This window comes from Muntiacus reevesi, chromosome 1 (genome assembly GCF_963930625.1).
Source record: "Muntiacus reevesi chromosome 1, mMunRee1.1, whole genome shotgun sequence".
Lineage (NCBI taxonomy): Eukaryota > Metazoa > Chordata > Mammalia > Artiodactyla > Cervidae > Muntiacus > Muntiacus reevesi.
Window position 1 is genome coordinate 227,345,857 of NC_089249.1, and position 15,715 is coordinate 227,361,571.

Genomic DNA, 15,715 nt, shown 5'->3' on the forward strand with positions numbered 1-15,715 from the left:
ACGTCAATGACACACAGAAACACTTTGTAATCAAAAGATAAAATCAGTATTAAATAAACTAGCTATGTGTGAAAAGAGTATAAACTATACATGATTCACTGTTAAAAGAAAACTGCTTATATCTAAATAAAGTTCTGTTGCGTGACAGCCAACTGAAAAAATGGTCAGTTTATAAAAGAATGTTTCTGTAAGGGCAAAATGTCGAAGCCTAAAGGGAACCCCTATTCAAGAGGCCATCAACATAAAAATGGCCAGCAAGTTTAAGCAAGTTATAAGTTCCAAAGAATGAATTCTCTGATGCAGAATGGGCTACATGCTGTCTTCTATTAGAGCCTGAGACACAGGCCCTACCATCTAATGGTTAACTTGGAGATAGCACTCAATATGCATGTAAGTTATTAAGAGTTTTCTTTTTTTTCTTAAAAAAATGCACATATATATAAACGTATATTATTTTAATAGACTTTTTCATTTAAAAAGATGAAAAAATAGGTTTATACTTTTCTGCAGTTAAGGGAACTAACAGCCATCACAAGAGTGATGTATTTTCAAAGACTTGAATTTAAATGGAAAGAAATTAGGCAAGGGTCTGAAATATGAGTTTTTAATTCTATAAGTAGATGACCCTGGGCACATCACTCCTGAGTCTCAATTTCATCACCTATGAAATGAAGCTACCATCCTCTATCTGTTGTAACTTAACTTGTCAGAACTTAATAACATAATCATGGATTAAAATACTTGTAAGAGTGCCTGGGAGATAGTAGTAGGCACTTATTAATGTCCTATTATTTTAAAAGCAGTAACCTCACCTTACATACACAATCCTTGTTACCTTGGCTATGTATTTCTCCAATATACTACCATGTGGATTTTTCTGGCAAGAGTGGGTCTTGGTAAAATGAACTAGATAAATACTCGCATGTTTTACTTACAAGGACAGGAGTGATGCTAGCTCTTGTCAGCATCTGTTTTACAAGTCTGTATCTATCATAGAGAGGTTTAACAATATGCCTTTCTTCCCTGGTCACCTGAAGCAAGAAAAACGGAAATCACCTAGTCATCTGAAATCTAAAATTTCTAAAATATTAGGCAATATGACTTTCCTCCAATTTTTAAAAAGTTATTTTAAATAAGCAGGCAATCATCCAAATGTAGGAAACAATGCTCTAAGAAACAGCTCAAAGATGTGGGCCACAAAAGTGATTCATGTTCTGTAAGAAAGAAAACCAAATCTTTTCATCAAGAGAAACATTACCGGCCTTCCATGTTGACTTTCATAATAAAGAAGACTTTTCTGGAGAGTTGTTTTCTCTTCTACCAAATGATCTTTTGTCATTTTCTAGAATAAAAAAAAAAAACCCTCCCATTAGCTACATCATTCCCTTCAGCAATGTAAGTAATTTGGTTGGAAGGATCAGCCCATTACTCTAGCTTAGGTTAATAAGAACACATCTTTTGCTTATGGATTTGTAGGCAATGTTTTTCAGTCTCCTGGAGAATCTGGTCTTCTGGTAACTAGGTACCAATCCCTTTGGTGGTTTGATTTATATTTTATCTGAATAAGTTATGAATACAAGAGCTTAGTGAACTTGGGTTAGTTACCTTCATTTTGTTCAATATCCTAATCTGTAAATGGGGATAACGTCACCTATCTCATAGGGCTTCCCTTGTGGCTCAGCTTAAAAAGAAACTGCCTGCAATGTGGAGACCAGGGTTCAATCCCTGGGTTGGGAATATACCCTGGAAAAGGGAAAGGTTACCCACTCCAGTATTCTGACCTAGAGAATTCCATGGACTGTATAGCCCATGGGGTCTCCAAGAGTCAGACACAACTGAGCGACTTTCACTTTCACCTATCTCATAGAATTCTAATGAGGACTAAACAAGTTAATACATTGTAAAGGCATTTACACAGTGCCTTCTCAGCACACAATAAACAAAATAAAGGCCTATTATCATTTAATTTTGCATATAATCTTTTTCTTTCTCCATTTATTTTTATTAGTTGGAGGCTAATTACTTTACAATATTGTAGTGGTTTCTGCCATACATTGACATGAATCAGCCATGGATTTACATGTATTCCCCATCCCGATCCCCCCTCCCACCTCCCTCTCCATCCCATCCCTCTGGGTCTTCCCAGTGCACATAATCTTTTATTAGCATAATTTTGTTCTGTGTGAGCACATATTCAAAACGCAAGCATACACAAGTATAGATCTTATAACTTGGTATTTCTCCTAAACTATTAAGAAAATTTGGTACTAGTACAGTGGAAAGCTCCTGAAAAGAGCTCAACAATATCGATTTGTGACCCTATACTTCTACGCTATGATTTCTGCTCCCCTTCATCTGGATACATAAGATACTCTTCTGACATCTTTTAGTACTCCAGTGGTAGTAGGCAGGAGCCCCAAATTTATTTGCCCATAACCCTCTCCCTCTGTTCCACAGCATGATCTTTAACATACCAATGAACCAATGTTCCACAGACTATACTTTAATCCAAACAAACTCTCCAGTTACTCTCTGCTGTTGTTTAGTCGCTAAGCCACGTCTGACTCTCTTGCAACCCCATGGACTGTAGCCTACCAGGCTCCTCTGTCCATGGGATTTTCCAGGCAAGAATATTGGAGTGGGTTGCCAAGTCCTCCTCCACGGATTCTCCCCACCCAGGGATCAAACCCACGTCTCCTGCACTGCAAGCAGATTCATCACTGAGCCACCAGGGAAGCCTTCCAGTTACTACCAGGAGTGGTTAAAATGACCCTGTTTACCACCAGAATGAAAATAAAAGGTAAAAAAAAAATATTCAGAAGATACGTACTTTCTATAACAAGTATTTTATATTAAGTACATTCAGTAAAGGATAGCTGAGTGTAGACTTTGTAAAACAGTGATTTCAACCTCAAGTTTGAATCTTAGAACCTAGGAGAATGAATCTGAATAAAGCTAATCCAATCAAAATCATTTCTAGGAAAGGGGGTGGGGAGGAGAGGAGGTTGATATAACATAAAAGCAAAACCAAGAAAAACTGGGGAGGGCAATGACTAGAATTTCTAAGCCAGCTCTGTTTGAAGGGAGAAAGACTAATATTGAGACCATGAGGTGTACTGTGTTGTCGAGAGGGCTGCACATCAGGATTCATCACTACCTGACAAAAGTTCACCTGAAGCAATCTACCTCTGCACTCTTTCAGCAAACTTCAACTGATAAATGATCTTGGGTGCCAAGTGCCTTGGCCAGGACTGCCCTAAGCATAGGTTATATTGAGTAACGGTTCATCACGAAAACGCATTGTTAGTCCTCATAGTCATATTGTGTTATTTTAATGGACATAATCACAGTCACATGGCTACTGAAGGGATTCACTGGAAGAATGCACAGTCAGGAACTGGCATAAGCTAAGAGTTTATTACATGCAACTACTAAGATACAAGGCCAAGATTCAAACTCAGGTATATCAAACACACTCATCTTGCTAACTGCTTCCAATATAAGTGAACAGATCACATTCAAGTTTTCTTAGTTTTATTATTGTGACTCAGGCACTTCTGTTGTGCTGATAAAAACATTTTTCTTAACTGCAAACTTGTCGACTCAGGGCAGCAGATTACCTAGACATCATTATGCCTCTATCATAATTATTTTATTTCAGTGATTCTAAAGGCTAGTCTGGGCAAAAACCATAGTTCAAGATTACTTTGATATCTTCTGGAAGACACCTCTCGACACGTTTTTCTTTCAGTCTTTTCAGAATAAGTTCAAGTGTTGCTTCCTTAGATGGCTTCTTCTCCTTGTGAATGACCTTTGAGTCATCTTCATATTCTTCATCTTCATGGTCCAGAGAAGAGCCAAAGCTTTTTGGAAGAGTGTTACTACGTGGACGTGTCTGAGGTACAAATTCTCCATCAGAGGTTTTGTGTTTTGCATCTACATTTTAAAACCAAGAGGATAAATCAGTACTACTGATTTTAACTAAAATGCAACTAAATTAAAAGAAACGCAAGACATAGACAAGAAGAAAGTATACATCGACAACACATAGGCTCAGGTATTTCAAAGTCACATGAAATATTTAAATTATATATATACAACAGGAGAACTGTACGATTTTTCTTTCAACCAATATTCATAGAATGCCTACTAGAGTAAAATGCTCTGATGAACATAACAGCAGTAAACAAACAGACATGGTCTCTGTTGTCATATATTCAGGAAATAAAAAACAAAAAGTAAGTAAGTAAGTAATCAGATTCATAAAATAATTTCAATTAGTGCTAAGTGCTATAAAGAAGATAAAATAGAATGATGTCACAATGTTAAAGTGACAAGCTTTTTGAAAGAGCAATTCCTTTGGATGGAACTGACAAAGAAGGCCTTTCTGATATGGTGACACCCTAAGCTGAACATGGAATAAAAAGGGACTAACCTAGTATAGAAGATTTAGGTGAAGAATATTTCTCCTTAGTTGAGGCAACAACAGTCAAGTCAATGTTCCTAAACCATGACATATTTAAAAAAACAGCAAATAAGGAAAAGTGATAAAATGGGGGAAAGGGCAGAGTATAGAAAGCCTTGAAAGCCAGCAAAGGGTTTGAACTTTGTTCTAAGTGGAAAAGGAAGCCCACTGAAGAGTTATAAAAAAGACAGTACATAGTTTTTTTAATAAAAAACAATTCTGGATGCAGAGAATGCACTTACTGTAGGACAGTAAGAATGAAAGAAAACTGGGAAATTAGGAGGCTAATATTTTAATGACACTCATTACTAATACATTCAAAGTAGTGATTTTCACTGATGGTTGGAAACTGGTGTTAAATGAGAAAATTTTTTATAGAATTTGTAAAGGAAAATTATAAATAAGTAGGAGAACTTACTTAACCACAAGAATGTAAATAAACTCAAGTGACAACAGGGACTCTGTCTTGTTCACTGCTACAACCTGAGATGTTTTCAATAACTTGGTACTTATAGACATTAAAATTTTTGTTTTATAAATTCAAATGAGTAAACCAAATGTGATGCTCCAACTTATACACCCACACTTGGTACAGATAATTCTTTAAGTATTAACAATTATTAAAAAGCATGTTCACTGAATACCCACAAAGTAAATGTTTCTTAGCAACTGCTATACTGGCCTGACACCCAGTAACACAAGACCCAGTTTTTTATTCAACATAACTTACAATTTAGTCTTTGTAGTATAAATGATTGATGATTAGATATTCTTAGTCTTAGATGAAATATCCATCAAAAATTCTTAATACCTACCCAAATTCAAAACTGCTTAATATTTGAAATATTCAAATAAACTTCACAATACAATACCACCTATGACTATAACATCTAGAGCATCCATCAAAAGGCTATTACTAATAAAAGAAGAGGAAAGATATTTCGAAGAAAACAATACAGTATTTCAACTTTGATTATAACTAATAAAAGAACAAGAGAACTTTTATTTTGCCAATGTTCAAGATTTAAAGTTATCAAAAATTATAACTATAATGCTCAGATATCATTATAAATAATATTTTAAAATGCAATTATATTGAAAAATGGCCCATTTTATACCTTTAATTTGCTTTCGCAGTTTGGTGAGCTCTGTCATCCATTTTAATACCTTTGGATTGGCTGCTATATCACTGTAGGAGGGCTGAAAAATTAGAAAAACAGAATCACAGATTACACACTCATCAACCCCTGTCTGTGCTAAGTCCCTCTCTGGGAATTGCCTTTGACTACATGAGCTGCCTGACCCAAGGTTACAACCCCCTCCTCCGGAGCAGCTCACATCCATGACTGGTTATATACGATTAAAAAAGCCTGGCTTCTTCATCTTAATTCAGTCAATCCTGAATCATCTTAACTCGGCCATCCTAGCTTGAAACACTGTGGAATCAGGCTGAGGCCATGAATGCAACTGTATCCCAGGTCTACATTCTCCTCTCAACCATGCTGCCTTACTCCTTACAGCTGCAATTCTCCCTAACACTCCCTTGAAATGGCATGCACTGAAATCTCTGTCTCAGAATGCTTCCTAGATAATCCAACCTACAACAACTCTACGACTATAAATCTACTCACAGACTGATACTGTTCCTTCATAAATATAATGTTTTTAAGAAATTTGTTAATACCTCAGTAGAATTAATAAATGAGATTCTAAAAAAAAAAAAAGAAATAATCATTAAAATCTTTGTGGGTATGCAAAATGGGGTTGTTATTATTGTTGGGGTGGGTTTTTTTGGTTTTTTTGCAGCACGCAGTGTGGCATGCAGGATCTTAGTCCCCTAACCAGAAACTGAACCCTCACCCCCTGCATGGAAGTATGGAGTCTTGACCACTGGACTGCCAGGGAAGTCCCAAAGGTTATTTTAATTTCTGCTCAAATAGTATTTGACAGTGTTCACAGCAGAGATTTCACTCAATCTTCATTTATCTTACTTTAAGTAAGATATTAAGTAAGATACTAAGTAAAGCTCTCTCAGAGGATGGTCTAGCAACTGGCAGAAAGCAGATCTGACTAAGCATCTCCTGAGTTCAAGCATAAGACTTTCCCTACTTCACATGTTCTAACGATTAAATACCTTACCCCTTCACCCCCACCTCCCCTGGCTACCTGTGGTTTTTAAGGGAGCAGAAATGGCACTAATATAATTTGTCAATGTAAAGTATTTGCCTTAAAATTCAACAAGCTCCTTTCCAACAGAAGTATAAAAATTCAGTGGTACAATGGCAAGAACACTGGTCCAGAATCAGAAGCCTAAGGAACTATATGATCTCAGATCTATATGAGTGCTACTTTTCTGGACATCTTAGATTAGTTCTCTCTCCCAGGAAAGAGATGGGAGGATGTCCTCTAAGTTCCAACAGATCTACTTTACAACAGACAGTGCTACAAACTTACTTTGCCATTTCTTTCCCTTTCAAATTGTTCCTCAAATTGTCTGATTTTTTTCTGAAGTTTCTTGACTAACTGATATGGTGTTCTGTCTTCTCTTTTTTCATCTTTTGAACTAAAGGATGATCTTCGAATCCTGTTAAAACAACAGATGAAAAAAAAAAAAAAAAGAGGTGAACACTATTAGTTAAATTTTCAAATTATCAACACCATCTCTCCTATCCCTGATAAAACATCATACTATTATCAAGAAGTAAATTTTTTAAGTGCAATTAAACCCTTAACACTGAAGGACAGGTGGTAAAAAGAAACTTGAACCAAGCTAGAGACCACAAAAAGCTAACACAGTAGCAATGAAAACAATCTGGAATTATTCAAAAGGCCCTTGGTCAAATGCAGAAAAGAAACAAAAACACCAAGCAGCTTAGAGCTCTTTTGATGTTCAAACTGCAAAGGAAACGTTTTAACTTTCAGGATCAATTTCAGTCATGAATGAAAAAATAAATACATCATGGAAAGATGTCTGTTTAATTTAGGGGCACTCAAAATAATAAACCACAAAAGCATGCTTCATGAAATTGGGACGAAAGCTCTCAATTATAGGCCTAGAGGATTAAAATCTCTCAAAGGACCTGGGTATGTGATAGGATTCACTGCCCATAAGAACATAAAAATCACTTACCTAGCAAAAGAAAGTGCTTTAGATGAGGAATCCAACATTTCCGGATCATGTAGGAAACGCTGGCTTTGCCCAAAATCTAAACTCCGATGTGATAATACTGGAGGATAGTCTTCTTCCAGGGGGTGATGATTCATTCTTCCAGCTTGTGGAGACAGCTGAGCTTCTCCAGACTCAGAGTCTTCCTGCCAAGACTTAAAAGCAGGAAACGGCTCTGGAAAACAAACACAAAGAATAGTAACATGGGTCTCTTGGTTCTGTATGAAAAAAAGTCACACAGTATCAGCTATATGTTCTTTAAACCATATCATTCTGTAGTGGTTCATATAATATTTATGGGATCCTAGGATCTTCATATAGCCTACTGCAGTTTAAAATTGTCTGAGCTTCACTTTCTACTTCGGTTCTAATTTCACATAAGGAGTTACACTTTAAATTTCTGAACCCAGTCACAAAGCAAGAAGGGACACTGTCAAGCTCTTCAAAATTATACTAAATGCTATTTTTCAAGTAGGGAAAAGTCTTCATTTAGAAACAGTAAACATTTAACAGTTCTTAATTGGGAATTTAACTGAGCCAAATGCTGCCAGATGAATAAATTGTCCCTCACTGTCAAGTGACTATGTTAAGAAGTGGAAGCTATTCCCCATGCTATTCAGAATACTCAGCAAATGGAGCTCTTGGACTCCAACAAAAGAACTGTTACATATATAAACAAGCAGCTAATTCACCTGACAATACCTGGACTCTAACATTAAACAGAGGTGGTTATTTTTTGCTACAGGATTCCTGTGTATAATACATATTTTAATAATTAAACCCAAAAAGTATTAACAAGACAAAATTTAATAGCAGTACTCCTTAAGCACATTTATTTTATTGGAGCTATCCTGTAAGTTCTCAAATGAAGCTGTGTTGAGGTATCTGATGTCTCTGCACAAATAAGGCTTGATTACATACAGAACACATACAGATAAAACACACAACCCACAAATATACTCCAAATACAAAATTAACTTCAAGTATCCCTCAATTTGGGGAGAGGATCGGGACTTTTCCATCTTCACATTAACTTAATATATGACTACAGTGTAAATTTTTGATGCTTTGGCTTTTAATAGCAAAAATGAGTTAAGTATTTTAGGATGCAAAAATTGGCTTGACAGTGTCAAAAAGCAAGAATGATGTTTTCTTTGTTTTCACACAATACCTATGAACTGCTACTAATTTAGTTTAACTTTATGCATTAGCAATTTAAAGCACTACATTTTTTCAGGATAATAAGAACATAATCATCTTAGTTTTTAAAGCCCAGATCAATCTGATAACTAAAAATTGGGTACATAGCGTGCAATCCCATAATAAACCCAGCAATAAAGTGATTTTCAAAGCAACCCTTGTACCTGCTTCCCAGAAAATAAGTAACTGGTAATAAACATTTTATGAGAAATCTCCTGTTTTAAGAAAAGAGGGAACTAACAAAAAACAGTATTTCCTGGGTATCATTTTTAACCCAGTTTTCCTAATATTTGGGGACAGCAGGAGAAGGGCTAATAAAAAGGCAAACAAAGTGAACCATAAAAAGGCAAAAAAGCTAAACTATGGTGAACCATACTTACCCTCCCCATCTCTCTGCAGATGCATTGTTTTGAAATCAATGAGGGGAAAAGTGATAGGGCATGACGCTAATAAAATGGAAAAAATGGCAAAAAATACTAAAGTGAACACACAGCACAGTCAGAACAAACCATACACATAACTAACACAAAGCCAAAGATACCAAAAACATTTCCCTAAAACCAGTTAGGCATTCTGCTCAAAAACTTTATTCAAAGAAATTACTACTAACCAAACTTTAAAAACAAACACAAACATACATTTCCATTTCAGCAAGCAAGGCAAAAAAATTAAAGTAGGGCTGTTCTATTAAAACTCAAACATAAAACTGAAGAAATGGAAACTTAATCAGGTACTGTGAAAGCTTTTCAGTATAAACAATTTGACAGAAAAATATCTCCCTTAGTTTGCTCTGTGAAAAGATTCTACTGTTATCTCATACAAGAGTCAGCAGGAAAGAATCTGAAGTAAAGATGTCCACTTCCATTAAAAACCAAGACCTTTGGATGGCTACAAATGCATACTGGTGGCAGACATGTGCTACCCACTCGCTAACTGCATTTTGCTGACTACCCTTGGAACAATACAAAAAACCTAAATCCACATACTTAGGAAGAATGAGATGGTTCTCCATTTGAAGACACCCTACTTCTCTGTTAGGTCACTTCAAATGGGGTACATTGCTTATTCCAAGGTATGCAGATCTAAAGTAATTTGGTTTCTTGAGGAAGACTATAATTTTAGAATATCCTAAACTCCCAGTTATGGAAAATCAGTCTCTGTATTGTGGGCACAAGTGGAAAGAACAACATGGTCTGCTAACAGCCATTCTCCCAAGCACATGCAGAGTTCATGGCTGAGAAGTTCACTCAGGTGTCGACTGCTGTTGGCTCTCTGAAAGTCACTGATCCATATTCCTGGAAAAGCCAGCAGGAGGTCTATGTGGACTTGTCACAGCTGTTGAGCCAGGACAGCTCCGACACTGAAAATCAGGGATCAGGAGTACATAGTGACCTTCCCTTCCCTACCACCACAATCTGTAAATGGTGGATTCCAACAAGGCAACAAAAGAGAGCCTAGCATCAGGCTCTCTTTAGGGAAGCCCTCAGAAAGCTGAAGCTGGACAGAGAATGTCCTATCTCCTCAGACAATGAAAACAAATGGTCTTCTATGCTTAAACAAGATCAGGAACCTCAGACCAAGGACTATAAAGGGCTATTTATCTACATCCTCCAAAAAGCAGCAGCATTAAATGCTGTCAGAAGCCCAGCTTCATCTTTCAGAGACTCCTTCCCTAACTTACAGCTCAAAGGATGCTCTGATGACCGCCACTCCTTCTCAGTAACTACGCCAGGATGAGTAACTTAAAGGGACATTTGATCTTCATTGCCACCAGAATGCTAATATATCCCTAACCCTGGGGAGCATCTTCATAAACCCCAAACATCCTGAATAACCCAGAACAAAGTAAATGGAAGATAACTTCCTGATTTAGTCTAAGTTATGACACATAATACACCACTGGGCATGCCAAACATTTAGACCAAAAAGGGAGGAGTGGGGGTTTAAAGACAACAGTAAAGACTGGCAGAATGACTTGGTTGGGGCTTTTAAAATATTGGCTATACCTTAAAAATAAATAAAAATGCTCCAACTGTGATCAGGTGTGCAGACTTGAGGTGGCAAAAGGAGTACATGATGTTGGCATTGCAATTCCTCGTTACTGCCACTGTATGCCATTGGCTAACTTGCCAAAGGTGAGATTACGAAGGGATCGTCATTCAAGTGAACAAACATGGAACTTTAAGATTTCTGAGTGGTCTCCTTATCTCTTTACATAAGGAAAGGGTATGATCCAGAGGCCCCCCCGGACCCAAATATGCGTCTTATTTCTACTCCTCAACTGCAACATTTTATTTGAAAGTTTACAAATACACAGCAAAGTTTTTAGAGAATTTTACAAAGGACATCCATATTTCAATCTCCTAGATTCTACTACTAACATTTTACTATACTTGCTTCATAACATTTCCATTCCATTAACCATCTTGTTTTCTTCATGGATTTCAAAGTGAACAGCAGATATTCATATACTCCTCCTTAAACCCTTCTGCATGCCAATCATTCACTGAATCATTTGGTATTTATTTATAGCTTTTGCTCCTTTTGATTAAAAAAAAACTTACATACAATGAAATGAAGGCCTTAAATATACATCTGCTGAGTTCTAACCCATGTGGTTTTGCCTTTTTAAGTTAAAATTAAAATTTTTCTCCTTTGTAAAACTTGTTAGGACCCTGCTCCCATACCTTCAAAACCTGACAGAGATACAGGGACAGAGTACAATATTCGCTTACAAATACCTCTGAAGATAATTTCTTTTTAAATGTATTTCTTTTGATTATAAAGAAAAGGTAGCTGTATTATAGGTTCTCTATTTAAAGTAGTGAGATCCCTAAACCCTAACATACTGGACTTCCAAAAACTGGGAGATAGCACCTAGTTTAACAATTAACAAAAGCCTACCCTTGATTTTATTTTCTTTATGTTTTAACATCCATCCTCAGAGCTAATGGATCAGATAAGAATTAATTCAAATGAGATAACTGTCCCACAATTTCATTAGCGCATTTGAGTAAAATTATATGACTCACTCTTATATGAATCAAATAAAAACGAATAAGGTTGCTCAGCAAAGGGCAGTAATCTCATTACTGCCTTGGGTAATTTCAGTTACAAATAACATTATCAGAAAAATAATGTGTGTGGGTAAAATTACCTTCCCATTTATCACCATCAGAAACATTCTTCAGATCTAAATGTGGAATTTGGACACATGCTGCTTCCCCTTGAACACCAACACTTTGACTTCCTGGCACTTCTGATTCAGTGTTGGCATTCAAATCACATGTCTTGCTACTAGAATCCTGTATTTTAAAATAAAGAATACATTTCACAAACAAGAAGCTTTCCACGCCCTATTTAAAAACAACCAGCTTATGTTCTTCTGTGGTCCTCATTAGTTTACTGTGCCTACATAGGCAACTGTCCCATTCCCACCATTCAAGACAAAGTTTGGATCCCAAACTGAGGAAACTGTTTTCATAAACAAGTTTCTTGCGATCAAAAGTGGCAAATTAGAAAACAAAAGCAAAAACAAATCAAAAACCAAAAGTGGCAAATCAAGTTGCTGCTTGATTGTAAAACAACTGGTAACAGTATCTGCATTTAAATCTCCTTTAAAGCTATTAAACCCAAGAGTCAAAAGCCAGATACAATAACTGGTAGATTAAACCTAGTCAAATTTTAAAGAACCATAAAGAAAAGTAATTCTTACCAGAATCAAGTGTGACAATTTATCACTGTCAAATGACAAATATTCATTCCTAAAAATCAAGTAAAGTTATTAGTCTTTTAAGAATAAATTGGTTACTATCACTGCATATTTCTTATCTTGATTCCTCTCTTCCTCATAGAGATAGCATTTACAGTCTGAGAAAAGCAAATAACACCTGCACATATGCCCATTCTTTGGAGCCCTATATCTGAAAAACACACACTGCTGAAAATATCCAGAGAATCAATTCATGTTCAGAAAAATTAAGTACATTCACCACTCCCTTACACATTCACTCCCCAAAATGAAAAGCACTTTAAAAGGAAAAATATAATCCACAATAAATAAAAAACAACAGAAATGAATATGTAATGAAAAAGATTTTATAAAATAAGTAATAGTTTTAACCAATTGACTTCATTCTTCCATACTCTGGGACATCTTTTTCCATTTAAAGATTTTTTTTAAAGATATAGCTATGTCCTAAATTTTAAATCTGATGGTATTCTATTACAATCAAAACAAAGTTACTACTTCTAAACCTCTCCTTCAGGTTTGCGCAGTGGCAGTATCATAGCCAATGAGGTTTATCCGAGGTGCGATTATTGCTAATTGAAAACTAAACCTCTCCTTCTTCAAAACATAATGGTAACACATTAAAAGGAAACTTTATAAAATTTCAATTCATTTATTTCCCTAAAAAACTAATCCCTATCTAGAACAAGTGATAAAGCAAGCTGTCACAAATCATCTCTACCTACTTGACCTCAACAGAATATCTAGTATCACAGTAAGTTATCAATATGCTGACTGTAGGAATGTTCTCCTCCCCAAAGACACTGTGGCAATGCAATCTACAACGATACTCATAGGTGCTGCTCCTCCCCTGCCATAAAACTGTGCACTCAGAAGACAGGTCTTGAGTTAAATGTGGCAAGTCAGCTCCTCATATATACATAATTACCTTGTCTGCGGAACATGGAAAACAAACTAAACTCCCCGGCAAACAAAGGCCCTCTTTTTCTTAAGAGTGGGAACAAACTGGGGAATGAGTTAAATTCTAGCCTAACAGATTGAAAGACCTAATCATCTAAATTTGAGAAACATGAGGGTTAAACAAGCAAAATGTATCTACCTAACCAAGAAAATGTTTTGGTCTAAAAACCAGTTTGCTAATCTATACCTAAGTTGAAGAGGAAAGAGCTTTCTCAAAAAAGCTTGAGTCCTCACTAGATGGATCCTTATTGTTCTATCAAATTCAGATGTCATCATTTTGGGGATGCCTGTTAATCTTTTATCTTCAGCCCATAGTTCCAATATTCCCTGGGATGGAATATTCCTGCCTCCTGAAAGGAAGCACAAGGAGCTGCTGTAAGCAGGAAATCTATGGACCTTCAGTGTAGGGGGATGCTCCAGAGACATGGCTCCAAAGAATTTACTTGCCCTCAGAGAACACGTTTTCTACTCACAATTAAGAGAGACAACAACATTGATGCAAGTTTATCCTTGCCAACAGGCTACCACCAAATCAGTAACATTGTATGGGATTTCTCAGTATTTACAGCCTAGTCTGCAACTTCATTACTGATGTGTTTTCAGACGATCAAACCGTCATTCTTAAGAAAATTATCCACGTATTTTAGCAGTGTCTTAACGAATCATGAAAAGAGTTAATGACATCCAAAACTTACTTTAAAACATTCTAAAAAGCCTCTGTTCAAAGGGACTCTATCAAGTATCTATGGGGACTACATATAGTTAAAAGACTTATTGCCTAGGGAATGCTCCCTTCCATTACCGCTAGTCAAGGACACAAACAAGCACTAACTGTGCAGGACTGTACTGGGACACACAGAGGGACGGGAATAGGAGCAAAAACATCCCTATATGCTTGTTGAGGCAAATATGTTACAGTCTTTCAGTTAGTTGTCCACAGTTCCAAGACTTATGAATTAACTCACTGAAGCATGTATTCAGAGTATCAGTAAACTCCCAAACTGTTCTACAAATCAAGTGAAAAGTTTGAAGTGTTTCCAAGAAGGCAGTGCTCTAATTTCTGAATGTTTTCCAATTTATAACACCTGTCTTAACCTGCATCTACTCTGAATATTTATGGACACTTAATATGCATTATGCTGCTGCTGCAGCTCAGTAGCTCAGTCCTATCTGACTCTTTGTGACCCCATGGACTGTAGCCCACCAGGCTACTCTGCCCACGGGATCTCCCAGGCAAGAATACTGGAGTGGGTTGCCATTTCCTTCTCCAGGGGATCTTCCCAACCCAGGGGTCCAAACTGAGTATCCTGCATTGGCAGGTGGATTCTTTACCTTTACGAGCCATCTGGGAAGTTCCAATATGCTTTATACTTGTCATCAAAATAAGACGTTTGGTTTTGTTTGCTCACCTAAAATATACACTGTAACAGAAAGCTTCATCTAAAAAATTCACCCCAGAATCTGAAAAGAACTCCAGTTTTCAAAATGAATAATTAATTAGCAGCAACAAGAAAAAATGCTTACCTCTCAAGACAGTCATCTTCACCATCACCATGGTCACTGCATGGCTCTAACAATATACCTACACACTGACAAAAAGAACACACTTATTAATGGAGTTCCCATCCCCTTAAAGTTGAGAAGTTTCCAATCTAAATTAGGATATTAGATTACAAGTTAGTCAAATGCCCCGCTTTTAACTACTACTTATAATAATAGTCTGTAGGTGTTAACATCCTTTGTTAGAGAGTAATTTACCTTTCTCAAAACTTGAGTTGTGTGTATAGGGGTGCGTGTTTATAAAATGAAGACCTGGTACATCTTGCTACCCTACTGGGCAATAGCTATTGCTACTACTATCACATTCTTTTTCCTTCCTTAGAATTTTCTCCTCTAAAAATGATGATCTGCTACTTCTCTTTCTTGTCAGCAATGAACAAGTTGGTTAACTTCCTAGCAGGTAATAGAGGAGTCACATAGTTCACCAGATCCCTTTATGACATATATTTGAAAAAACAACTCTGAAACTCAAAAGCATATGAGAATGCTCCCTTATTTTCCAGTGGGCTTAGAGATACCATTCCATGCCTACTCCTCCCTAAAATAAATACCTATCAAATCTAATACAACTGTCCTGTGCATTACTTCAAACTATGTAAACCTTTTAGTGTTT

The 15,715-nt window shown here is 36.5% G+C and overlaps 1 protein-coding gene and 1 non-coding gene across 6 annotated transcripts in view; one reads left to right on the plus strand and one right to left on the minus strand.

The window, feature by feature from the left end:
- Window positions 1-15,715, minus strand: part of FAM13B (family with sequence similarity 13 member B) — a 78,243-nt gene that overhangs the window by 6,550 nt on the left and 55,978 nt on the right. For 2 of the 5 annotated variants that reach the window (XM_065918601.1, XM_065918603.1), the window contains 10 exons: window positions 15,067-15,131; window positions 12,547-12,595; window positions 11,989-12,136; window positions 9,212-9,277; window positions 7,596-7,806; window positions 6,920-7,049; window positions 5,584-5,665; window positions 3,707-3,936; window positions 1,259-1,342; window positions 936-1,031 (listed from right to left, as the gene is read on the minus strand). In XM_065918601.1, coding sequence (XP_065774673.1) covers window positions 936-1,031; window positions 1,259-1,342; window positions 3,707-3,936; window positions 5,584-5,665; window positions 6,920-7,049; window positions 7,596-7,806; window positions 9,212-9,277; window positions 11,989-12,136; window positions 12,547-12,595; window positions 15,067-15,131 — 1,161 coding nt within the window. The remainder of the gene's footprint in view (window positions 1-935; window positions 1,032-1,258; window positions 1,343-3,706; window positions 3,937-5,583; window positions 5,666-6,919; window positions 7,050-7,595; window positions 7,807-9,211; window positions 9,278-11,988; window positions 12,137-12,546; window positions 12,596-15,066; window positions 15,132-15,715) is intronic. The other 3 variants (XM_065918602.1, XM_065918605.1, XM_065918604.1) reach the window with 2 other exon arrangements.
- On the plus strand, window positions 13,098-13,231 carry LOC136156570 (U4 spliceosomal RNA). Its single transcript, XR_010661077.1, has one exon. It is a non-coding gene; the product is annotated as a U4 spliceosomal RNA (small nuclear RNA).